The sequence below is a fragment of the Fusarium poae genome, chromosome 3 (assembly GCF_019609905.1).
Source record: "Fusarium poae strain DAOMC 252244 chromosome 3, whole genome shotgun sequence".
Lineage (NCBI taxonomy): Eukaryota > Fungi > Ascomycota > Sordariomycetes > Hypocreales > Nectriaceae > Fusarium > Fusarium poae.
The window spans coordinates 2,317,841-2,341,500 of NC_058401.1; the positions used below are offsets into that span (position 1 = coordinate 2,317,841).

Below are 23,660 nucleotides of genomic sequence, written 5' to 3' on the forward strand. Positions count from 1 at the left end.
CATGCGCCCTTCTATAAACAGTATAGCGTTTGGAATCTACGATTTTAAGTGCCCATTTTTCAGTGATTATGCCCGCATTTTCCCAGTGATTTTCGGTGCCTGCAAGTGCTGTTTTTTACTGATTGCCTGCACGTATTTATTTCTCTTCTGCTCGCCCCCCCGCAGCCTTCATTTTCCCCTTCCACTCTTCTCACTCCGCATCTCAAACGCGTCTTCCAACCAAACGTCATTTACAACATCGCGATAACGCGCCACATTCATCTATTTTCATCAAACACTTATCCCATCTATCAACATGACTGGACGTAAGTACTTTATTGATTTGATGCATCATTATCTGTCGATGGGCGGTCTTCCATAGCCTTGCCCAACGTGGTGATGGGTTGCATTCATCATCAGCTTCACAACAGTCACTAACCATCTTCCAGGCGGCAAGGGCGGTAAGGGTCTCGGCAAGGGTGGTGCCAAGCGTCACCGAAAGATTTTGCGAGACAACATCCAGGGTATCACAAAGCCCGCTATCCGACGTCTCGCTCGTCGTGGTGGTGTCAAGCGTATCTCTGCCAGTAAGTTGCCAATTATTTTCTGCTCGCAAGTAAGCACGGTACTAACAGTTACTTTCAGTGATCTACGAGGAGACCCGCGGTGTTCTCAAGACCTTCCTCGAGGGTGTCATCCGTGATGCTGTCACCTACACTGAGCACGCCAAGCGCAAGACTGTCACTTCTCTCGACGTCGTTTACGCTCTCAAGCGACAGGGCCGTACCCTCTACGGTTTCGGTGGTTAAGCATTTACTTGCTCACCGGGTGGTTCGTTTGACTTTCAGAAGTATTGCACAGTTGCGCATTTGCAGACACAGGGATGGATGTATTTGACTACGGCGTTGGGGAAACACGGATATGATATTACCATTAGGCGTCATGGAAGACGACCTTGCGAAATGAATACCACATTGAACATTGATCATTTAATAATGCCCTCATCGCCTCTACTTCTCCCTATATTCGTGATTGACTACAATTCCTTTGACCGCTATTAGAAGCATTAACTATGAAGACGTAATTCGTTAAAGCAAACATTCAGTATGTTGTCTATTCTTCGAAATGCAAACAAATGGTATCATAATAACACGTAACTCTGTCTAAACCTAAAGGTATTTTCTCCCTGCTGCTGCCACCCGTGTCCTGAAGATAGGACTGCGTACTTCCATGTTTGCGCGGTAGAAAGGACTCATGATCGCCTTGACCCAATTCTCATACACCTCTGTAAAGAACAGCTTAATAGCCTCTTCTGTCGCTTGGCTGGTAGGGTTGGCGCCGATAGCGGTTGACGATCGCGATGATGTGCCAGTCGGGACGATGGGTTGATGAAGGAGGAGGAATTTGACGTTGCCGGCAGTGACGAAGCATGAGATGTAATTGTTGAAGAATTTGTCGATACATTTTAGGTACCTAGATAATGTCAAGACCAGAAAGTCAGCTCTCTGTTTATGAAGCAATGTCGACTTCGATTCGCGATGTAGCAAAGCCCCTTCCGACTCTCAAGCACATCCCCTCGGATGCGTCGTGACCACTTACATTTGTCCATGCGACCACTGCACTTCCTCTGCGATATCAAGACTTGAATGTAGGATAAACTGGTTCAAATGACGGACTTGATCACTGAAGCGCGACTGGCCATCGCCGCCCTGTTTCGAGGTGCCGAACTCATGTTCAAATAGCGGGTTGTCCTGAGTGCCAACGATGGCAAAGTAATAACTCATGATGTCGCGTAGTATCAACTGTGTGTCGAGATCTTGTTTAGTTGTCCTAGAGTAGGTACGATGACGATTTGAGAGCAATGGATTCGTTTGGGTTACGGTCGTCTGAATTACCAGTTGCGCCGAGGTGTTAGGTGTTGAATGGAATGTAAGGTAAGTATGCGCTGCTCTAACTCAGGCTAGCTAACCCCCACTGCAGTATGTAGGTACATCCCCCACTGAACGACACCCGTTTAGCTGTCTCGTTATGCTCGGCTTAATTAGCCAACCATTGGCTCTGCGCTTAGTCTCCCGCGCGTCTGTAATAGCCGCCGACTGCCGGAAAAAGTTGACGTTCATTCGACAATAATCACCTTAACCCTCTCCCGACTGTGCCTCCAAACCCGCAACAATCCTCCACGATGTTCGGCGCATTTCGCATCACGAATCCTCTATCTGGAGGCCTTCTGTGGAAGGTCCCATGGAGGCTGTCCAAGTTCCAGAAGCGCCGCCACCGACTTCGTCTCCGAGCCGTCGACGATGTTGTAGCAACCGTTGATGCTGCTCTTGCCAAGAAGGGACAGACTCTTGAGGCCCTTGACCGATGGAAGGCTGAGATGCCTACTGAGGCTGAAATGCTGCCAAGGGATAAATACACCATGTTTGACCGCAAGGCCAAGCGTTACCGCAAGGGTATTCACAGTATGTTCCTCCGCTCAGATCAACTTTCTGTTTTCAGATCAATACTGATATTCTAATAGAGCTACCCAAGTGGACAAGAGTGTCACAACGAGTCAACCCCCCTGGTTACTAGAGAATCGATTTCACGAGGTCGAAGAAGCAGGACTACCGGGTCGAAGATCATATGGAGAACGGCGTATTCATCCCACAATGGGAATTACAAGTAGATCCATGTTGGGGTCCATGTACAACACCTTTGTTTCAATTACGAATTGCGAGATAATGACAATATTTGCCAAAATACAACACAAAAGCTTTGGTGGCGATCTTATATGAAAGTGAAGGAACCAAGGATACGCATTGGAACAAAAGACGAAGGAAAACGTGCCACAAAGGCATATAGGAAGTAGGAATCACAGGTCTTCTCAATTGACGAAGTCTTTCTGTTTAAAATTAAGGGTATCGAGTCCCAAATCTCGTTCTAGGGACAGCCTCTGCTTCTAATACACCCAACTACTTTCCCTCAGCGTACTCGTCACGTTCCTCGGCCTGTATCGCCCTGCCAATTCCTCCTCTGCCCTCGTCAAAGTCCTCGCGGTACTCGTCACGTACTTGGCCGCCAGATTTGCCACGACCGTACTGGCGACCCTCCTCAAAGCCAGGGTCCAGATCGGTACGAATAATGCGTTCATCGAGTTTTGTGCCACCGACATACTTCAAACAATCAAGAGCGTCCTGGTGTGTGTAATACTCAACGAAGCAGAAACCGCAGGGTGTTTTGCTGAAACGATCGAGGCCCATGACGAGGCGCTTGATTTCGCCGCACTTTGCAAAAAGCTCGTAAACTTGTTCTTCTGTTGTGTAGAAAGACCTTTTGGTGACATAAAAAGTTAGATTTTGACTATTGTTCTGAACTTAGACTTGGGGAGACAAACAGGTTGCCAACATAGAGGGTTGTAGCATTGGCCAAAGGATCGACTTGGGGCTCTTGTGGTTGGTTGCTGTCGTCATCGCGATCGCGTCTTCGCTTGTTCTAGCATCGTGTTAGTACATGGTGCTGAAGAGCGCGCAGGGGAGATCGTACGCGGTTCTGATAGTAGGCGCTGGGCCTATCAAGGCGCTCTACTGTGCTTCTAACGCCAGGTCGCATTGTGCCTTGTATTGACGGAGCGATGGATATTTGTTTTTTTATGAATCGCAAAGGTCCTTTGTCGAAAGATTGTTCATGCGACAAGTCTGCATATAAATCTTGAAATGTTGAATGATCGTGATGATAGATGTTGGTGTAGCTCAAGTAGCCTTGCGATGAGAGAGTGGGCCCATACCTACCAATGTGGCGGTGCTAGTGGCTTCATCTGGTGGTGCTGTGCTGCCGTGGTGACAAGCGCGTACCTGCCCACCTAAACTTAGCACCTAAACTCAGCACCTAAAGTTGCAGCGACCTACGTATTTTGCGCCAGGCCAAGACCTTCAGCCTCGTTTATTTTCTTTGCCATTTCATATCGCGACTTACCTTTTCACCCATAAATTTGAAGAACTCATAACACAAACCTTGAAAATTTGAATCAAATACTAGCTGACGAATTTCGACTTTGGTTCTTTACCATGCCCAAGGTCAAGAGCTATTCGGCAGCTTGGCTGTCAGGCAACGCTCCCGGCCACCGTCTCTTTGAACAATTATCTGAAGCTACCAAGCCTCGTGGACTGGAGTCGAACTACTCATCCAAGAAGAAGGCTATTCCTGGTCCTCGCAGAACAATTGCTCGCCGGGGTACCGAGGTATTTGTCGCTGTTGGTCGTGAAATTCGTTGGGGAGATCTTGCGTACTTGAAGGATGAATGGGCGAATCGTCATCCAAAGAGTAGATCGTCGCAAGGCGTCCGCATCAAGCGTGAGGACTCTACGGAGTCATTTGATGATGAAAACCTAGAAACCACTGCTGGGTTGAGGGTATGTTTAGATATCATGCCTTACAACAAACGTATTACTAACTTGGTGTTGCAAGACGATTAAAACACCTGTCGCAGATGACATTCGACAACTTATCATTTCCCCGAACTCGGGCTTTTTGGCCATTCTCACTACACACACCATCCACATCTGCGTTCTACCAGACCCTTCACACCTCACCAGTGGCGATACCGGCCCTCTAAAGCCCAAGATCTTCACCCTTGGACCTACCACTCATGTTACGTCCCGATCACCCATCGCCTCAGCCCTATGGCATCCACTGGGAGTCAATGGCTCATGTATTGTCACGACTACCGCGGATGCTATCGTTCGTGTCTGGGAATTGTCAACTACCGATCGATGGTCATTTGACACACCTAGTACGTCTGTCGACCTGAAGAAACTGGTGGACGCCACGACCCTGGACCAGGATTTCTCCGCCTCAACAACAAATACCAACAAGGCCTTTTCGCCAGATTCGTTCGACATGGAGGTGGCTGCTGCCAGTTTCTCTACCAAAGGGGCGGGTGGCTGGAACTCAATGACTCTGTGGATCGCAATGAGAGAGGGAGATGTTTACGCCTTGTGCCCTCTGCTTCCTCAGAAATGGGCACCTCCCCCAACGCTGATTCCCTCCCTTTCAGTATCAATTGTCACCACAGTTGCCAGTATTGAAGATGACCCCGAGGTTAGCGAGCAGGATAAATTACTCGCTCAGCAACAATTGGAATGGATGGGCGAACTGGACGCTCAAGAGCCAGCAATCGTGGACGGGCCTATTGGAGAGCCAATCACAGAAGTTTATACACGGCCGAGCCGTCCTGGTGCCATCCCTCGCCTGCAGGGCCCGTTCGAGCTTCAATCAGATCCTGATACTGGCGATGAGTTGGACACTTCTGTCACTGACATGCTTGTGATTGGAAAAAAGACCGAGACTGAAGATCTCATGATGGGTGAGGAAGACGATCTGGATATAGACGACGGGGATCAAGAGGGTCTGTCTCTCGCTGTTATCTGTTTGCTGTCAACGAGCGGTCAGGTTCGTGTTTACCTTGATCTCGAAGGCGTTCAGGCTCAGTGGCTGCCTCCGAAGAACAAAAACAAGCTTGGCCGCCTCCTTGCTGAGTCCGATCCTCCTGCCCTCCTGTCTTTCCAGGCCGTTGATACAATGAGCCCCGTAGAAGTCAACGAGGATAGCTGGCCAGTTTTCAGCTTCGACGTCACATCTCGATACAGTTTTTTTGTCACCCACCATGCTGCTATCACATATATATCACTCACCTCTTGGATCTTCCGACTTGAGAGTGAGCTGAATTCAGACTCTGAAGCGGGCGCTGATTTCAGAATCGGTCTACTTGTCAACTCCCAATCTATAAGGGACCGTATATACTCGCAGCCTACCGCCGACATTGCAGTGCCCTTGGCTGCGTGCAATGTTTTGCGAGACCCTGATGTCGGCTACTTCCTCCTCTCGGCAACACCTTACGAGCCAATTGCTCTGACCTTCGATATGCCTGAGGCTGATCTTGCGCCAATTCGCCAGGAAAGCCCTACCTACGAACGAGAAGCCAGCATGGCGCCATTGGAGTTTTGCGAGCCTCGTCCTGTGTTCAACCCGTCGCATGCATTTGACGAGGGCTCCGCTTTGCCTACTTTACTGGAGAGGCTCCGCACATCCCGGCACAAGACGATTGTGAACCAGGAAGTGAGACTCAGCCCGCTTACATTGCAAATCTTTACCGATGCACACAAGGTCTTGGCAGACGAGACGTATCGCCTTGGCGTGGCTGCAGCAGAAGTTTTCCGCAAATGTGAACTCCTTCAGAGCGAACTTAAACAACAAGTTATGAAAGCCAATGAGGTAAAGGGAAGGATCGACACCATTCATGGACTGCACCGCGATGATGAGGCGGACGACGCTATGTATGTTAGGCGCATTGCAACAGCGAAAGATCGTCAGGGCCAGCTCGCAGAACGCTTGGAGAATCTGCGAAAGATTGTGGGCAAGTCAACAACGCGCGATTTGAGTGCCAAGGAACGTGCTTTTGTGGAGGAAGTTAGGTCGATGGAAACAAGCATCGCAGCCCCCGATTACGCGGAGTTGGCTGCGGGCAAGGCGGCGCCGTCACCTGCGCAGGCGAAGCAATTGTGGAAACGTCTGGAAGATATCAAACACTTGCAGGCGGATCTCGCAGCTGAGGTGGAGGCAATTAACCAGACAACAGGGGATACGGACGGACCCGCCACACCATCGGTTGAGTTGCGGATCCCACACGAGGTTCGCAGGGCAAAGATGCAGCAAGTCCAAGGGTTGCTCTCCAGAGAAACAGCCCTGGTGGAAGCCGTCACCGCGCGACTGGAACGACTCCAGTCCGGCTTTTAAAGCTGATATATATGTACGATACCTACGACTCTGTGGAGTGTAATAAGACTTGTTCTCGTTTGATTTCACGGCTACTTCTCTGCATCCCTCGACAGTTTTTTTTTTTTTTTTTTTTTTTTGAGTCTATGATTTCTCCAAGACAAGTGACATCAAAACCAATCATGCTACTATTGGTATTACTAACCTCGAGTGAAGCAACAACACAGGGGTAACTGGGGTAAAGATCGTCGCGGCTACACCCACGCACTCTCAGATCTTCAGTGTCGGATGACGATGAAGTTATGTTCCAGTTAAAAAAGAATCAGTCACCTTACCTCAGCTTCCCTGCCGACCTTACTAGGCTGACAAGCCCCCGGTCGGTATCAGCACGATATTGCTTTGTTGAGTTATGGTCGATAAGAGTGTGTGATGCTTGTGGTCCAATCATTCCAAAAGCAAGGCGAAGTGTGAAAACAACACCCAGAGCCAACTGTCCATTTTCTATTGTGGCTACAAGATAGTTGTTTTGTGGTATGCTTGCTAATGTTTTGTTCTACCTTTTATTCAACAAAAGCCGAATGAAAACGAAACTCAAGAACACAGAATGCCGATTTGTCTTCGTGTGTGTTTTTCACAAACCAGCTTGTAGGCAAACAAGGCAGCGGCCTCAGGGTACGGATGGATGCTTACAATATGACAGAAAGGAAGATCCTTGGCTATCCCACTGGCTGAAATGTTACTTTAATGCAGCTGCAGGCTGGGTAGTCTATGTTTCATTACACCAAGTGGCTGACCTTGACGGGAATGCAAGCGCATAGTATCCGTACCTGAACTGGCCATTGGTCCCTGGGGGATAGCATAGCCCTTTGGCCCATCTACTTCCCGTATGTCCTTGCTTTGACGACGTGTCTTCCCTTTGAGGTTCTAACAACTTGTTCTGGGTACACGATTACGAATTGTCTGTTGCCAAACCGTGCCCAACTTACACAACAGGCTGGGTACGGCGAATGGCACTAGGACATCGTGGGTTTGCGCAACTCTTGCAAAACACAGTATGGAAAGTCTACATCTTTCTCGGTTAGGCATGCCTCCTACGCTGGGTAGAGACATGTACATATGCCCGCCTCGCTATTTGCGCTCCGGGATGACATCCCTGACCTTTACAATCACTCACTATTCATGGTGTGGGTGATCTGGGAACCTTGGGGACACACCCTACCTCCGCCTCTTGCTATATCTACATAAAGGTGTTGCACTTCCTCATTTGCAACAAGGTCGATATCTATCAAACCGTCAGCCTGGTTCGACATCTTGAACGGCACTTTCTAAACCTCTTCCTTCATCAATGACCCTACTTCGTTCGGCTTGTCAGAATCCAGCACCTCCTACACAGTCAGACATGGCACCCCATCACCTGGATCTGGAGAGTCTCATCCTACGTATGTTCAATTTGTCCCAACCATTGTCGTGCACCAGTTGACTGAGCTGATGCTCAATAGAGAATTGTCGTGCCTTCGTCGGGAGCTCAGATGCCGAGTTCGATGTTCTAACCCGGATCGACCCAAGTGAACAGTGGTATGCCTTTGTTCTAAAGACAGAAGGTGGAAAGCGCACCAAGATCTTGGAGAACAAAGCATCAAGGCCCGAGCGAGCCATCGAACTGCTTCACGAGGCTTCGGCGCGTATGGTTGATCAATATGTAACCTGCCATGGCTACGATCTCCCTCCCAGTACCAGTTCCAAGACCGCAACTGGTATACGTGGAGGCGATCTGGTAAAACCAGATGTCATTGCTTGCGGTTCTTCTGACAGCGAGGCATTTGCGTCTGACTCTGACGATTCTGTGCTCCCTCCTCGACGGTCTCATCGTCGTGGGCATCGCAGTGGTCGAGGAGCAAGCGAAGCGGCCAACACACGCCTTGATCGAACAGAAACGCAATCGGCCAGTGACAGCGACGAGGCAACCCATCGCCGTACTCCTCCATGGGGGATGAGCGTTACCCAAAGGCCAGCTATCCACACACATAACTACCCTCAGGCATGGGGTCATCCGATGTCACTTGGTCCAGCACCAATGCCTCCTCCCATCTCAAGCGGCCGACCAGTTCCGGGGATAGTTCCCCAACCCCCCGGCAGAGCCATTCCTATTCCTCCTCAATTAGCGGCTGGTAAGACGTATGCTGCACGTCTCAATATCAACTGGCCTGGTAATGGCAAGCGAAATATACTTGCCAATGTCTCACCAACGGTCCAGTGCCTGCAACAAGTTGCGGTACATGAGGTGGTGATGCGCCCTCTCAATTCATCTACGCCACCATGCCATCCTTTCCCTATCGGCCGTGGAAACAACAGTGTTCCTCCAGTCAGAGCCACAATCCGCCGTGTTACATTGGGAGAAGACGACACGTACGAGATGACGGCTTTTGGGAACGACCTGACGGCCTTGTTCCGTAGCACTTCGAGCATTCCCAAGTTTGAGATTGAACTCATCGCAGCAAATGTCGTCTCGACTTTCCCCCCGATGCCGCCTCCGCGCCCTGCGTCGGCTGCTTCTTCACGCAGCAGCATTGCAGACTAGGATGGGATGCCTTTCGTTGTTCATAGACACCAATAATATGTGCCCCACGGTCTTTTCAGATTTGGTTGCATCAATAACATATGGATACGCGAACTGGGTAGTTGGGATATATGTGCTGAACAGGGCTTTGGACATTGGAGTTCAGGAAGTCAGAGGGATACCTGCGAGAAGCGTTTGTGTTGAACTACTGGCGCACTATGTGTATGGCTAAAATACCTCTTATGTCTTGTACCGATCAATACTTGATGTATGTACAAGGGCGATGGTCATTTTCAGATTGGTAGCCGTTCTAGGGGCGTTGGGTTCAAATGGAAATATTCACGTATTCATCAGACTTTGTGTGAAGCTTCAGCTCTCTCTGCGTATTCAAATTCGTATCACCCCTGATACTTGCATCTGTGTAACTAAGTCGTAGGTTTTGGTGGCTGCAACGGTAAGTGACATATCGGGAGGGGTCTCCATCCATGAATTGATGATTTACTGCCACCTTGAATGTGATAGGATATCACGTACTCACAGGATCGAAACTAGGATCGAACGTTGGTCTCTTGGCTTACGCCTCACTTATTGGCACATGACAAGACAGTGGCGATGTTTCGAGCTGTTGACCACAATTAATGACGGTTGGTAACGACAATTCAAACTTGACTAAGATAAGATTTAGATGCTGAAACTATAAGCCGGGGAGACTCTCCGGATGAGGCTGTATAAAATGCGTGGCTCATATGTAAAGCCGCTACAGGGATCATGGACGGGAGACAGGGATCAGGTTAGTGAAAGAAAGCTGATCTATCATTGTTATTTTTGACGATGTCATCGGATAGATAGTATCATATGTATCAACCTGTGTGTTAGTATGTGTAATTGTGTACAGAGTTCGCTCAAGAGTATGCGAATTCGGCATTGAAACGTGGAACGTATAACACGGAACATCTACATGAAGCATGCAGGCAGTAGTTAGTCGCTAACCCTGTTCTTCACCGACTGGGCAGCAAGTCCACGCATGCATACAGCGTCAAGCCCATCGGGATGCGGTGTGACTACCACTGTTGCTATTTCCTATTTGGTGAACTCTTCTGAATGTTTTCAACTCAAAGACGAAGCCCCAGAAAGCGAGCAGTTGCCCGATGTTGCCAGCCTCACGGCATATCAATGCGGACCAGGGAGTTTATATACTACGTTAATGCATAGTGTTCGGTGCATCACATTGTTGGCTAACTTGATTCAATGCCCCTGTCTAAGGCTCCCTATTCAACCCTCGTGGAGTACACGGCATTCAAGTACATGTTTGAGGCCTGCCATTCTTATTGTACCGTTGGGACGGCTCGCAGCATTCGGGACCCGGCAGTACGGTAAAGGATGGGCGAGCGAGCATGATAATGAGGCGAGAGGCAGGGACTATATTGAGATATAGTAGCTACCCTCACGTCAGGGGTATGGGGAATATGGATAAAGGATATCTACAGGATAGGGCGGCATAGAGTTACTGAAATAGGCGAGACCGATAAAACGTTGTAAGAAAGAAAGACTTATCATTAGCAGCCCAATAGGAATCGACAATGGTATAACGCACAACTTCGATGTAATGTCAGGTTGTATGTGACAGGGCGTACTAGCTTCTTATGTTGGTGATGAGCAACAGCCGAGCATCGTTAATCATGACATAAATGTATGTAACATAGAATACAATCGGCCATAATCCACTATTAGAGGCTCGCAGTTCTACGATGCTATCTACACTACCTTCGGTCGTGTCATTTAGAGTACTCTACAGTGCATTGTTTCACTGCACATCTGCATCTATCTTTACCGCCTGAAACCCTTGGGGAACCTCAAACTGTCAATATCCGCATTACTAGTTGGACTTTGCATCTTTTCCTACTTCTTCACTAACCCCTCTTCTTCTCTTCAAAGGCAGCAAAAGCCTTGGAAACCTGTGACCAACTATCATGCAACAGCACTAAAGGAGAGTCAGCATGGGGATCCTTACTTCAACGGCCCATTTCGGCACTTACCAAGGGGCACGATGGCCCAAGGGAGGTTGAACCCCACGTAGTAGACCCAAAAGTACAGCGTCTCCGGGCGACTGTACGCTACGCCATGCACTCTCGACTCGTTCCAGTTGGTCAAGTAATAAAGAGCTACACCGTACACATGTGCCGTGCATACAATGATCTGCACTACGTGGCGGCCGTGCCAGTCTTTTAGGATACCCAATACTGTGAGAAAAGAGAGAGGACCCCAGACGAGCTGTATAGGCTGTGTAAGACGGCGAAGAAACAAGAGAACACGAGACAACCAGATAACTTACACATGTGATGGTTTCTACGCTGACTGTGAATATGTCATGGGTGAGATATCGAGAGTCTGAAAGCGTGTATTCTTTCCATAGTTGGGCAAAGAGAGTTGACATGCCAGCAAGTTGATGGCGATGTACGAGATAGTATCCTTGAACATGTCAGCAACCCTAAGCTGTATAGTGAGTGAGTGATTAAGCCCGGAATAGGCTCTACCTTCAAAAGCTACATGCAGAAAACCGCCTAAAGTACAGAGACTGATCAGTAATTATTTCTTGTCTTGTCCGAATGCAGCAGTGTCTGACTTACACAAGGCAAACCAACCAACAGCGAACTGGTCGATAGGGCGTACTGGTTTTCGAGTACGAGTCGCCTGCCACACGGCGAATCCGACAACAGCACTGACGATCGCTCCGAAAGTAGATATCAGTTCAACGACTCCAGTACTGTTTGGGAGATAGCCGGGGATCACGGCATCTAAGGGAAAGTATGGGTGCCCAGGCCCTGGTACAGAGTTGATGGGATCAGCCATTGCGTGACCTAAACTTGTCTGCGGTATGCAGGTATAAATGAATTTGTAAATAGGGACTTGCCGAGAGTTACTGCTAGGCTTAGCAATGTGTAGTCCCTAATTGATTTGTAAGTACAAGGTCGGCTTGGGATGAGCATCGCGGTCAGACGTGGTGCAGATGGTTTGATTAATCCACCAGATATCACGTGACGACCCCGAAGACACGCATGTTGTTTCTACAGCATGGAACAATATAAGCAATTACTGTTCATTATTAGTGGTCAGTTTATCTGAGTATACTGTTGTTTGTGAATGCGACTATATAGAGAGTCAGTGGTTGAGATTGGACTGTTGGCAATCAGCCATAAATAGATACACGATGCTAACTAATATCAAGGAAAACCACAACTTTAAAGGAATGCCGATTAATTTCAAATAATTCCATAAGTTATAAACAAAGAAATTTCAATAATATACATCGCCCTTCATTAGTATCCTCGCCGTCCTTAAAAGCTGTGCAGACTCAATCCTGTCATCACAAATCACAGTTCCAATATCAACCTTTCCACTGGGATGTCCGATAGTAACTGTATCCTTCGACTTCCCGCCTATAATACCAGACGCAATCGTGCCCTTCAGCTGAGAAGCTGCTCCGAGACAAAGTGCGAGGGTCAATGGCACGGCCTTGTGTGCTTGGCCCATCGACAAGGCAAGACATCGAATATCAACCTCTGATGAGCCGCTCGAAGGAAACAACAGAACAATCTTGGGGACGCTCTTGACTTTTGGATCAAGGCCCATGAGACTAGCACCTGCTTGACGTATCTCTTCCAACCTATCCTTAAGTTGGGCATTTGATTCCACGAGAGCTGGTGTGAGGGATAGATGGTTAGCTAGTCCTAGGCTTTCGGTACTGATAAAGACGCCTGGATTTCCAACATCAACAAGAGATGCTTCAATTTTAGTTCCATCACTTAAAGTAAGATTGTCGACTGCATTCCCTGTGGGTAGAGCCTTGCCAGTCTTCGCGCCAGCTGGATCAAGGAAGCTCATGATGACCTTTGAGCCTGTACCGGGGACACCATCCATAGCATAGTCTCCTTTGTGCGTGTATCGTAAGGGTGAACCCTCGACACGGAACTTGGAAGACATTACTTTGTCGGTATTAGTGTTGAGAAATCTCACCGTGGCCCATTGTGATCCATCTTGGTCCGTCTCGACGCTCTGTGATGAAACCAAACCACTATCCCATGCTACAGGGCCAACCAGCGAAGACATGTTTCCACAATTACCAGCCATGTCAAGACTTCCATCTTGAATTCCGACTTGCACAAAAGTAAAGTCCACGTCGACATTATCGCGAGAAGGTGGGCCGAGAATGACAATCTTTGAAGTTGACGATATACCAGAGCCCATACCATCAAGTTGACGCACGTACGGGTCAGGCGAGCCCATTGCTGAAGGGAGGACTTGGTTCCATTGGGATTCGGGAGGGAGATCCTTTCTTTGGATGACTAGACCATTTGATGTTCCGCCGCGAGCGAATAACGCGGGAAAACTTGGTGATGAGGTTGTCATGAGACGGGTTTGACATGGGATGATTGGTAGTGATGAGATTCTGGCTGAGCGGATGAGATGTCGAGACAAGAATGTGCGCGATGCCATGATATCTGATTCTGTCAAGAAACAGTAATGTTGGTTAATATTCAAAGGAAATTGAATACTTTAAGTAAAATCGATGAATAGTAAGTAACATTATGAGAGGTGAGTAGTCTGGATGGCCAAGCTCGGAGATCCGAGACCTCGGTCCGTCCAGGGGCATGTCCTGAATATTTAGTGGTTGATGCACTATAATCACCTCATTGGGATGGATAACTCAAAAGACTTAATATCGGCTTCAACTTCAATTTCAACTTCAACTTGTAGGTATATACTTGGCGAATTAACCAGTAGCTCAGTAATTCGCCCATTCGCTAACCAAAAGAATCATATGTGCTGTCCTGATACCAGCAAAAAGCACTCAACTAAGGAAATCAAGCCGCCAAACTGCAGTCAACAAACAACATAACAAGCACCAAACAAGACACATCCTTCAAACAACAAAGAAAAGAGATAGGAAACCATCACTCCCAGAATCTCCTCATGACTCTATCCGCATAGTCTTCATCCAAGCCCCAGTTCTCAACCGCATCCTCGATACCATCCTCCATCCTGTCAATGTACTCATCCTTTGGTACATCCTCGTCCATCCTCATATCATCGACGTAAATCAACGCTCTCAGAGTGCTGTCTTCATCGCTCGTTGCATTCGCCCATTTCACATCCACTTGGAACTTCTTGTAAGCCCATGGAACGCCTTCGTAGCCATCCAACCTCTCTTCGTCCACTGACGGAACGAGGTAAAGCAGTCCATACACTCCGTCCCCTTCATTCTCCTCCCTCTTTTCAGCCTTCTCTTTGCCCTTCACAGTGAGTTGTTTGTTGGATTCAGCGTCAGGCGTGTCGTCATCCGAATCGACAGGGAGTTGCACCACGTTCGCGTACCCACGGGCGTTGATGATCCATTTCCAGCCCTTGAGATATGCCAGACCGACGGGAGTAGAGAGTGGGCAGCGCTGTCGCATCTGTTCAGTCGAGAGGTTGGAGCCGTAGGCAAAGTAGAGAACCTCGGAGACATTCTCCTGCATCAGAGTCATGGTGCTGTCCTGCGACCGCTGGCTGTCTCCCTGTGAGCTCATGACTGCTGCAGTGCCTTGTGGTTCAGCAAGTCTTTTATATGAACTGCAGGTTGCCGTGATAGGTTGAGCAACTAATAATAGAACGATCGCCGTTGACTCATAAATCAGCGCGAGCTTAGATTATGACAGCGTGAGGTCTTGTTATCCATGGCTCTCGCATCATGAATGGTCCGTTCGCCTAGTAGATATATCCAGTTGATGCCTTTGTTGGCGGCCTGACAATGGGACTTTGACTCACTAGACCAAGTCTGAGTCCTAGGTGTGTTGTGAATAGGCAGCAAGGCGCTTAAGCCTTGCTCCGCCTCTTAGCAACCTATACCACTAACGAACTATCCATCACCAAATATAGGATGTGTAAAAAGACGGAATGCCAAAAGAGTAAATAAATCACATCCTAGGAATGGGGCTTTGGCTCAATCCCTGGTTTGAGAATTTCTTTGTGTTTGTTTGTTTGTTTGTCTGTCTGTCTTTGCTCATATTACTTAGGCTCATCTCATCTACCAAACTCCTTTGTCCCTAATCTAACAAGAAAATGCCGTCAAACCATCAAATTCCCAAATACAATCCTCTAGTAATGGCGAATTAAACACAACGAGCGAATATGGTATCGCAAATCAAATCAAATCATTAGACGTAGCATAACATTTTATGCATTCTGCTTCTTTCAACCTATCCTTAACCCTCTGGGGCGAATTACCAATCCTTCCTCTTGTCTCCACCCATGCGAGGCTGATAGCCCTGTCTGAGTCCCGACTATGTGATAGGGATCAAGAAGGGGCTGAGTATCAGCTGGTCTGCACTAGGACGTAGGTTGTGGTCGATTTCAAACGTCTGCGCAAGAAACTCTTTGGCTGCCTCGCTTGCGTGCTCAGGGATTGTAGGGGCCGCTTTTCCGCCCCCAATCTTAAAGATAGCCTGCAGCTGACTGCAATCGGGGAATGGGTGACTACCAGTCATCATTTCCACCACCAAACATCCGAGCGACCAGATATCCGCTTTGCGAGTGTACGATGTCTGCTTCACTACTTCAGGAGCCATCCAGAAAACGGATCCTTGCAGTGAAGGGCGGTGCTTGTTGTTATTGGCGCCGTTCAGAATGTTGGAGGCCTCCAGCTTCTTGGAGATACCGAAATCAGAGATCTTGATAGTTCCCTTGTTGTCCACCAGAATGTTGGCGCCCTTGATGTCACGGTGAATAATGTCCTGGTTGTGCAAGTACGAGAGACCCGTCAGAATCTGCCGCACAAAACTGCGCACCAGCGGTTCGGGGAGGGCGCCGTATGAATTAAGTATCGTCTGGACTGAGCCACCAGGCACATACTCGAGGAAAATATTAAGATAATCAGCTGTCGAACTGCAGCCAAGATACTGCACAATGTTGGGGTGACGAAGGTCGCGAAGAAGACTTATTTCTCGCTTGAGCGCATCAATCATGCCCTTCTTACGATTGTCGTTTTGGCTGTTGGCTCCAGGCGCAGGTGTCTCGACCTGCTTCACGGCAAGGAGCTCGCCCGTAACGGCGTGCAAAGCCAGGTAAACGGAGCCGAATGATCCTTGTCCGATGAGCGCACCCTTCATCCATTTGTCGTCGCCCCATGACTCTCCAGCCAAGAAGCTTTGTAGCTCCTCATCTACATCGTCGCCGTCGTTGGTCAAAGCTTGACGAATTTCCTGGAATGATCCCGAGCCTGTTGAGTTGTCGCCATCGTAGTAGCTTGTGGCTGTGGTGTTGCCTTCAGGGTCAGTGACACTGACAGGAGCTGAATCGGAGCCGCTCTCGGTGAATGAGACATAAGACTTGCGGTCAGGCTCAAGTGACGATTCTTCTTGAAGTGTATCAAGAACTGACGAGGTGACTGAGTCGCGGTTGTACGCGGCTTGAGGAACCCGGATATGTGAGTCTCGAGTCCTCACCTTGGCGAGTTGGGTGTTAGCATTAAGCCATGAGTCGGCAATAGTGGGGATTGGAGGTGCATCTTGGATGCTGGAAGCAAAGCTGAGGTTGCTGGCCACGCTGAGCCGGCTGTTGACCTTGCTCAAGCGAGTTGACCGTCGCATAGAAAGCCGTGCTGTGCGGTCAATATCCTCTCTGGTATGGTCGGGAAAGTATGATGTAAGATCAGACGCAATCAACTCGCTGGGAGGTCGAAGACCTCCGAATTGTCGAAGCGCTCCTACACGTCGGGCTGGCGCCCTTGACTCTACTTCCGAGGCGGGACGCTCGAGGTCCTTGGCTGCATTGTGCAGGTTTCGCTCGCGATCCTGATATGAGATTGGCGACAACGGGGACTGAAGCTGGTCGTTCCACTTTTCCCCAAGCATCTTCTGAACCTTGAGTTGACTTCGCTTGTCCACCGTCTCGAGCGCTCGAGCATGTTTTTGCTGCTCCTCCTCCATGGCAATGGCCGCGGCGCGGTGCAGTTCTGCCTCGCCTGGCTCACCTGCAGGGACTCTCCGTAATATCAATCGGTTACGTTCTGGTCGTCGTTGGTCCTTGATAATGCGCCAGAGCTCTGTGTCGCCTAGTCGTCGGCATTGACCTGGGTCAGGGTCGATGCCAGCCAGGACCCAGAAGCAGTAGTTTCTTTCGTGATCCTCCCGCAGAGCAAATTTGCGAAGAGTGACCCTCATGACCTCCTCGCAAGTGTTGCATCCGGAAATCTTGACGACCTTCGTAACGCCGCCAGTCGATATAACGCGGATAACTTCTTGACCCTGTGGTAAGGCAGCCATCAGTGAACCGTCCATACTGGAGTTATTCCTGGTATGGGTCGTTACCAGACGGTTTGCCGGAAGATCCGGATTTGTAGTTACAATCCTTTGCCCTTGGGCATTTACAGCAGGGCTGGAGGCATATGGTTTGCCTCGAGACCGCATATTCCGAACATCGGTGCCAGGCAGAGGAGAATTGGGCCTTGAAGATGTCTTGCCGTTGTCTAGAGCACCGTGCAAATCTATTTGTCTTGAATATCGCTTGCTAGATGATGTAGGAACGCCTCTCGATGAGTGCAATCGTGGCGAATCGTTGGGTGCTGTGATCTGAATGTCGAGTCCGCCGAAAGAATCCTAAAAAAAAAAGATTGTCAGTTTACGAAGTCGGTATACGTGTGAATTATTGTATAGCCTACCCGATTCCGCTTCTTCTCGTTGGCGTACGCTCTGGTTCTCAACTTCTTAATGCTGAGAAAGAGACGGACGCGGTCGCCGACCTTTTCGACGCCCATTTCTTTCAGAACGTCCTTGTCCATTTCCAACAAGTTCTCGCCGTTGATGTGATTCTTTCGAAAGATCTTTTCGTATTCACCGCATTTGACTGATCGCAGGTACTCACACACTTGATCCTCATCCCAGTTCTTGACGGATTCGGCTGGGTCGTTTTCGGTGAATTCGGACTCTGTTGGGCTACCATAAGCACCTGAAGAGGGCATCATGGGAGTTCTTCGGGGCGGAGGCATGGCAGGCTGAGATGCGACGGGAGTGTGGGATGAGGAACCCATGCCTGCGGGGAAAGAGGTTTTCGAAGCTAACATGGCCATGGTGAAAAGGCGGGCAATCGTAAGATTGTCCGTGAGAAGCGATCAATGGTGTTTGTAAGTGGTGAAGTTTGGCGTTGGTGGTTTTATCGCCAACAGGCGATGCCCGAGACACCAAGTCGAAATGGGATAACCCAGGCCCAGCTGAGTAGAGTCGGGTCGAGTCGAGTCGAGTCGATCGATGGTGGCTCACTGATTGGAATGTGTGGAAAACGGCGGGTGAGCAAACCAGGGCTCAGGATTATTAGTGACGCACGCGCAGAAGTCAAGAAAAAAAAGGCAAAAGTTGCGATCAACGCGGAGCACTTCACAGGAATGAAAGCGAAGTGAAGAAACGTATACAGAGACCAGGTGCAGGCAGAGCTGGACGAGGGCGAGCCAAAGTGGTGAGGTGAGGTGAGGTTGAGGATGGAAGGAGGGAAGAGAAAGTGACGATGGCCGGGCGGACAATGGAATACAAAGTATTGGCTTGGAGGGGAATGGGACGGTTTGGCAGCTAGAGCAGGGGACTGGCGGTGGTTACGGCGAAGATACTGGGTAGTAGGTAGGTACCACCAAGACAGCGGGTACTTGGCTAGCGTGGGTTGGCAGGTGGCTTGCCGAAGCAGTAGACAAGTATCGGTTAAGCGTGCAGATACCTTTTCTTCTAGACCTACAGACGGTGAATTTATTAGATAGGCTATTAGCCTGATTCAGGTTGGCCGACTTTTCTATTGATTGGTGGTGATTGTCACTACGGAGAGGAGAATGAAGAGGAGACCTACTCATGGAGGTGGCCCATCGCCCCTTGTCAAAGCCCATCATGCTACAAGGAACAACCGATCAATCAATTGCTTGGATAGCAACTCCACTATGAATAACACGAAGCGATCCCCAGACCCAATTGAGCAAAGAAAGCGAATGCTACGCTCATTGTTAGGGGTCAGTTCAAGCGATCTGATCACGGTGGGCTGATCAGGCTGATGAAGAAATTCAACATTGGAAGCCCAGAACAGAGTCTATGTACATGTGAATGTGCGGTAAGAAGGGAGTGTTCCATATTGCCGCGCTGATGGGTGACCAAGAAGAAGAGTTCTGTTTACTTTACGGGCTCTACTCTTTTTTTTTGCTGATATGCAAGTTTCAGAACCGTCCCCGCTTGTGAACAGACCAAACATTTGCTTACTCTCTTTTCAATAACCGTCATGAAAAAAATATGTGACTCATGAACAGGCAGCACAAAGACGGGACGGACAGCGGCATTCAACTGACATATTCTACTTGTGTACTATAAAGTACAGTACACAGCATGCCCTGAAGCATCTCTTTCTTCAGTGTGCGATAACTGTCGTGTCAGGCCATGAAACAAAGTGAGCCTAGACCCTGGATACTGGGATCTGAGCGGGCGGCTACAAGTTTGAATGATAGGTCAAGGCCTGATCCCTGATGAAACAGACCGTGTTTCGACCGGGGGGGCCACTTTGAGAAGATGACGCTGTTCGAGTTAAAAGAGCGCATTCAAGCATTTCATGTACTATTAGCTATTTCCCCAAGACATGATATGCCAACATGATAGGATAGCTAATCATGTGTGCTCTGACTTGTCTGACACGACATTAGTTAACAAACAACGTGTTCCCAAGACATTCTGCAACAATACAAGATAGGAATGTTGAATTACTAGTGGCTGAATACTAATAAATACCTAACTAGTACCTACCTATCTACCTACTAACTAATGGAACCGTGCGTCCATAGCTCAGCTCACCTCTCATCAGCTGTCCTTTCCCTTTGTCCACATGAGAAAGAAAAGAATTCTAATTTCGGGTGTCTTTTTCTTTTCCTTCCGTACCGACGTCCGTGACAAAAATAAGTCGATATTCTCCTATCTATCATCCAAAGTACCTATATCTTAACTGCTATGATCTTCACATGTATGTATGCATGTACATATATATCATCATGTCTATGCCGAGCTGTTCCTTTGATCTCCTTTTCTTCTCTCAATACCAATCATTCACCCAACTTGAAACCTCCTGAAATGTTAATCGCTGAGGAATTCAATGCTTCAAGCGTCTGGATAAACTCACTGTTTCGGTTGCCGAGGTCGCTCATCCCCCTAATACCATGCTGCCGGCTAATGAGGCTCGCTCGTCGTAACTCGCCTCGTCATCTGCATCTGCTTGTTTCGTCCCAGACTCCCAAGACCTTGCGCCACTGATCGGAAAGTGGATGGCCGTAAAACAATCACCTACCCAAAACTAGCATTGCTCTCTATAAGTGCCCGTATTATGGTATAGGGTCATTGCTGAAGAGTGGGTTCAACCACTCTGCTAGTTCTATGCAAACATGAATGAAATGCGGCCAGAAATAGCTTCTAGAAGACGCCTGATGCGTTCGCATTGATCACTCACTAACTGCTTCATCAGATCGATCTTGATTTCTCATGCTACTATATACGCTATCTAGTAGCTACTGTTTAGCAAGTACTAAGGATGTGTTGCTCGCTTTGACCACCATCACTATGCATCGACAACTTGCTTGATATCGGGACTTTCGTATGGCATCTTGCCATACTAAGTGACCATGTTAACAGTACTTATTTACGAGTTCTCCTCGGAATCACTCTGATCGAGTGTGTCATGGCGCATTTTTCAGGCTGGCTAATGCCAAGTTAAACATATTATCGGCAACACCATGTGAGAAAAAAAAAAACTCGATGTTTAGATCGAATTCTTTGTCTGGACATGCCATTTTATCTTTCCGTGAGTAGGTATTGATAGCTTCAAGCGGGTGGGTGTCTCGGTCAACTCCACCGAGCACCTGAGCGGCGGATCATGCTTGCCCGTGGTGCTTTCATCTTCAAACGTATATGTACTACTGGAGACCCTTAGATCAACCTAGGTATGTGTATCAAGATTATTCAAATATACACATAAGACGTAAAACAATTACCAGGTAACTAGTGAAACTCACAATGCATGCGATGAAGTCTGTGGTTTGGTCATTATGCTGTTAGTCCCAACTGAACGCCCACAATCGCCTTTAGCTTCGTTACATTATATCATGAACATGTCATGCCTGCATTGGGTTTCTTGCAAACTCAAAATTTGGCCCATCACACTTTAAACTCATCGATCGATCACATCAGAGAGGCTCAAAGCTGAGGCCTTACGGTTATGAACTCTGGAGCTTTCAGTTGGGATGCTTCATTACGATACGACAGTGCGCCCAAAGTCTATCTCAGAAGGTTCATCAAAATATGGTACATCATTTTCGTTGCCAGTTCACAGACAATTCGATTCAGTAACATTCACTGCTCAATTGTGCCGCGAAGTTGTTCCTGGGCGATCTACATCTCGGTTATCTCATAGACCCTGCATCCTAGTCCGGATAACTAGCTGAGATATATTTATAGGAAGCATTCAATATATGGACAGCCCAGCTAATAACAAATAGCATATCCGTAACATGATATGCCAATATTTAACTGTTCTTATGTGTTCTATGGGGCTTGGAATTCGATGGCTAGTCCGCTATAGTGTATCTAAGCGGGAGGGACAACCAACCCTTGAGCCCATCATCGAAGTCTCCAAGTGCGTGCATGGGTCTAATATCCAATTTTGGTATTGTAATCACTTCACTTGGGTGATACTAATCCGACGTATATATGATAACGACATATTGAATACTATATGGATGCTATATCAGGCGACATCTGGGGCCATGCGCATAGAGGTATATCCGTAGTCCATCATTCCAATGTCATCTTTGCTTCGGTTTGATCTCTATTTTCCTGTTAAATACTCACTACCTTGGAGACAACAACCTGGATAGCTGTCTGAAGAATACCAACCATCCGCTCCAAATCGGACTCAGTTACCACATAGGGCGGGGACATAATGACATGATCAACATGCACATCTCCTGTTTGGCCCAGGTTGCCCAATATGTTCAACGCCAGGTCCAATGACTTGTCCACGATTCTGTGACAGAGTCTCATGCTGGCCGGAAAGGGCGTCTTGTTCTGAAAATCCTGGACGAACTCAACAGCCCAGAATAGACCTTTTCCACAAATGTCTCCGACAGACTCTAGCGATCTAATATGATCTTTTAGCAAATACTCCAGCACTGGGCCCATTTCTTGACATTTGTTAATATACGCTCATCTCGTATAATCCGTTGAACCTCGAGAGCCGCGGTGTAAGCCACTGGGTGAGCCTGTTGATTTTGCGATTGTTAACTATTTGTTGTCTGCGTCTATGGCGAGCATACCTGGAATGACTGGCCATGAGTCAACCCTCCTGTCCCTTCAGCGATAGCGTCAAACATCTTATTGCGTAGTAATACACTGGATAATGTAATGAAGTCTCCGCCCAGAGCTTTACCTATCATCTGGATGTCGGGTCCAGAGATACCTTCTTGTTCTCAGGCATGCATTGTACCGGTTTTCCCCACGCCACACATGATCTTCACAAGGTCAGCTGGCAAGATTGGGGTTGTTGAGCACGGGTTCGACGGCTTATTTCGTCCAAGATCAAAAGAACGTCGTAATCGTCACAAACTTGTCGAATGGCCTTCCAATATCCAATTACAACAGGGACGCAGCCCAGAGTAGTACCGCTGACGGTCTCGGCTACAAAAGCAGAGACCTTTTCGGGCCCAAAACGAAGGATCTCTTCCTATAACTGGTCCGCCAGTCGTTTGACGTAGGCTTCATCGGACTCTTTCCTTTGAGTCGATAGGAGAAACAGGAGTCGACAAAACTGACATTTTGCGATAACCAGGGACGGTACATCGTTCGGCGGGAGTCATGGCCAGATACACATAGTGCCCCGGTTGTGTTACCATGGTAGCTCTGTTTTCTTGCAATGACATGGCACTTTTGGGGCATTCCACGTTCGAACCAATATTGCGTTGCTAGCTTGATAGCAGCATCTGTAGCTTCACTTCCAGAATTAACAAAGGTGGCTTTGGACAAGCCACCTGGCTGTCCTTGCAAGAGCATTGATGCGAGGTCTTCTGTTACATCGCAGGTGAATCGCGCGCCGGAGTAGAGATAAGCAAGCTGATTGATCTGATTTGTCACTACTTGCACTATCTCAGGGCGACCGAAGCCAAGACATGATACAGCTGGTCCAGCGGATGCATCCAGGACTTCACGGCCAGATTCAAGGAACAATGAGACGCCTGAAGCATAAATGACCATCTCTGGCTTCTGAGCAAATGAACGATGAAGGAGATGGGAGCTGGTAACAAAAGGATGAGCCATTGTGAGAAATTGCGGCCCGT

The 23,660-nt window shown here is 48.3% G+C and overlaps 11 protein-coding genes across 11 annotated transcripts; 4 read left to right on the forward strand and 7 right to left on the reverse strand.

Moving 5' to 3' along the window:
- Nucleotides 1-295: 295 nt before the first annotated feature.
- On the forward strand, nucleotides 296-788 carry FPOAC1_008171 (uncharacterized protein; the record flags this gene model as incomplete). The annotated part of the gene is made up of 3 exons (XM_044852616.1): nucleotides 296-305; nucleotides 429-566; nucleotides 625-788. The coding sequence occupies 3 exons, from the start codon at nucleotides 296-298 to the stop codon at nucleotides 786-788; spliced, it is 312 nt and encodes a 103-aa protein (XP_044705286.1).
- Nucleotides 789-1,148: 360 nt separating this feature from the next.
- Nucleotides 1,149-1,763, reverse strand: FPOAC1_008172 (uncharacterized protein; the record flags this gene model as incomplete). The annotated part of the gene is made up of 2 exons (XM_044852617.1): nucleotides 1,149-1,452; nucleotides 1,579-1,763. 2 exons carry the CDS (start codon nucleotides 1,761-1,763, stop codon nucleotides 1,149-1,151), a joined length of 489 nt encoding a protein of 162 aa, XP_044705287.1.
- A 398-nt stretch (nucleotides 1,764-2,161) lies between these two features.
- FPOAC1_008173 (uncharacterized protein) lies at nucleotides 2,162-2,553 on the forward strand (the record flags this gene model as incomplete). The annotated part of the gene is made up of 2 exons (XM_044852618.1): nucleotides 2,162-2,441; nucleotides 2,501-2,553. 2 exons carry the CDS (start codon nucleotides 2,162-2,164, stop codon nucleotides 2,551-2,553), a joined length of 333 nt encoding a protein of 110 aa, XP_044705288.1.
- Nucleotides 2,554-2,933: 380 nt separating this feature from the next.
- On the reverse strand, nucleotides 2,934-3,570 carry FPOAC1_008174 (uncharacterized protein; the record flags this gene model as incomplete). The annotated part of the gene is made up of 3 exons (XM_044852619.1): nucleotides 2,934-3,291; nucleotides 3,356-3,453; nucleotides 3,505-3,570. 3 exons carry the CDS (start codon nucleotides 3,568-3,570, stop codon nucleotides 2,934-2,936), a joined length of 522 nt encoding a protein of 173 aa, XP_044705289.1.
- Nucleotides 3,571-4,025: 455 nt separating this feature from the next.
- FPOAC1_008175 (uncharacterized protein) lies at nucleotides 4,026-6,753 on the forward strand (the record flags this gene model as incomplete). Its single annotated transcript, XM_044852620.1, has 2 exons — nucleotides 4,026-4,370; nucleotides 4,426-6,753. The coding sequence occupies 2 exons, from the start codon at nucleotides 4,026-4,028 to the stop codon at nucleotides 6,751-6,753; spliced, it is 2,673 nt and encodes an 890-aa protein (XP_044705290.1).
- A 1,324-nt stretch (nucleotides 6,754-8,077) lies between these two features.
- FPOAC1_008176 (uncharacterized protein) lies at nucleotides 8,078-9,310 on the forward strand (the record flags this gene model as incomplete). The annotated part of the gene is made up of 2 exons (XM_044852621.1): nucleotides 8,078-8,171; nucleotides 8,232-9,310. 2 exons carry the CDS (start codon nucleotides 8,078-8,080, stop codon nucleotides 9,308-9,310), a joined length of 1,173 nt encoding a protein of 390 aa, XP_044705291.1.
- Nucleotides 9,311-11,199: 1,889 nt separating this feature from the next.
- On the reverse strand, nucleotides 11,200-12,139 carry FPOAC1_008177 (uncharacterized protein; the record flags this gene model as incomplete). Its single annotated transcript, XM_044852622.1, has 5 exons — nucleotides 11,200-11,270; nucleotides 11,326-11,560; nucleotides 11,622-11,758; nucleotides 11,824-11,850; nucleotides 11,917-12,139. 5 exons carry the CDS (start codon nucleotides 12,137-12,139, stop codon nucleotides 11,200-11,202), a joined length of 693 nt encoding a protein of 230 aa, XP_044705292.1.
- Nucleotides 12,140-12,583: 444 nt separating this feature from the next.
- FPOAC1_008178 (uncharacterized protein) lies at nucleotides 12,584-13,696 on the reverse strand (the record flags this gene model as incomplete). The annotated part of the gene is made up of 1 exon (XM_044852623.1): nucleotides 12,584-13,696. The coding sequence occupies one exon, from the start codon at nucleotides 13,694-13,696 to the stop codon at nucleotides 12,584-12,586; it is 1,113 nt and encodes a 370-aa protein (XP_044705293.1).
- A 545-nt stretch (nucleotides 13,697-14,241) lies between these two features.
- FPOAC1_008179 (uncharacterized protein) lies at nucleotides 14,242-14,856 on the reverse strand (the record flags this gene model as incomplete). Its single annotated transcript, XM_044852624.1, has 1 exon — nucleotides 14,242-14,856. The coding sequence occupies one exon, from the start codon at nucleotides 14,854-14,856 to the stop codon at nucleotides 14,242-14,244; it is 615 nt and encodes a 204-aa protein (XP_044705294.1).
- Nucleotides 14,857-15,609: 753 nt separating this feature from the next.
- Nucleotides 15,610-18,392, reverse strand: FPOAC1_008180 (uncharacterized protein; the record flags this gene model as incomplete). The annotated part of the gene is made up of 3 exons (XM_044852625.1): nucleotides 15,610-17,571; nucleotides 17,635-17,922; nucleotides 17,985-18,392. The coding sequence occupies 3 exons, from the start codon at nucleotides 18,390-18,392 to the stop codon at nucleotides 15,610-15,612; spliced, it is 2,658 nt and encodes an 885-aa protein (XP_044705295.1).
- Nucleotides 18,393-22,167: 3,775 nt separating this feature from the next.
- On the reverse strand, nucleotides 22,168-23,640 carry FPOAC1_008181 (uncharacterized protein; the record flags this gene model as incomplete). The annotated part of the gene is made up of 5 exons (XM_044852626.1): nucleotides 22,168-22,433; nucleotides 22,493-22,589; nucleotides 22,644-22,700; nucleotides 22,934-23,050; nucleotides 23,140-23,640. The coding sequence occupies 5 exons, from the start codon at nucleotides 23,638-23,640 to the stop codon at nucleotides 22,168-22,170; spliced, it is 1,038 nt and encodes a 345-aa protein (XP_044705296.1).
- Between the last annotated feature and the right edge of the window lie 20 nt (nucleotides 23,641-23,660).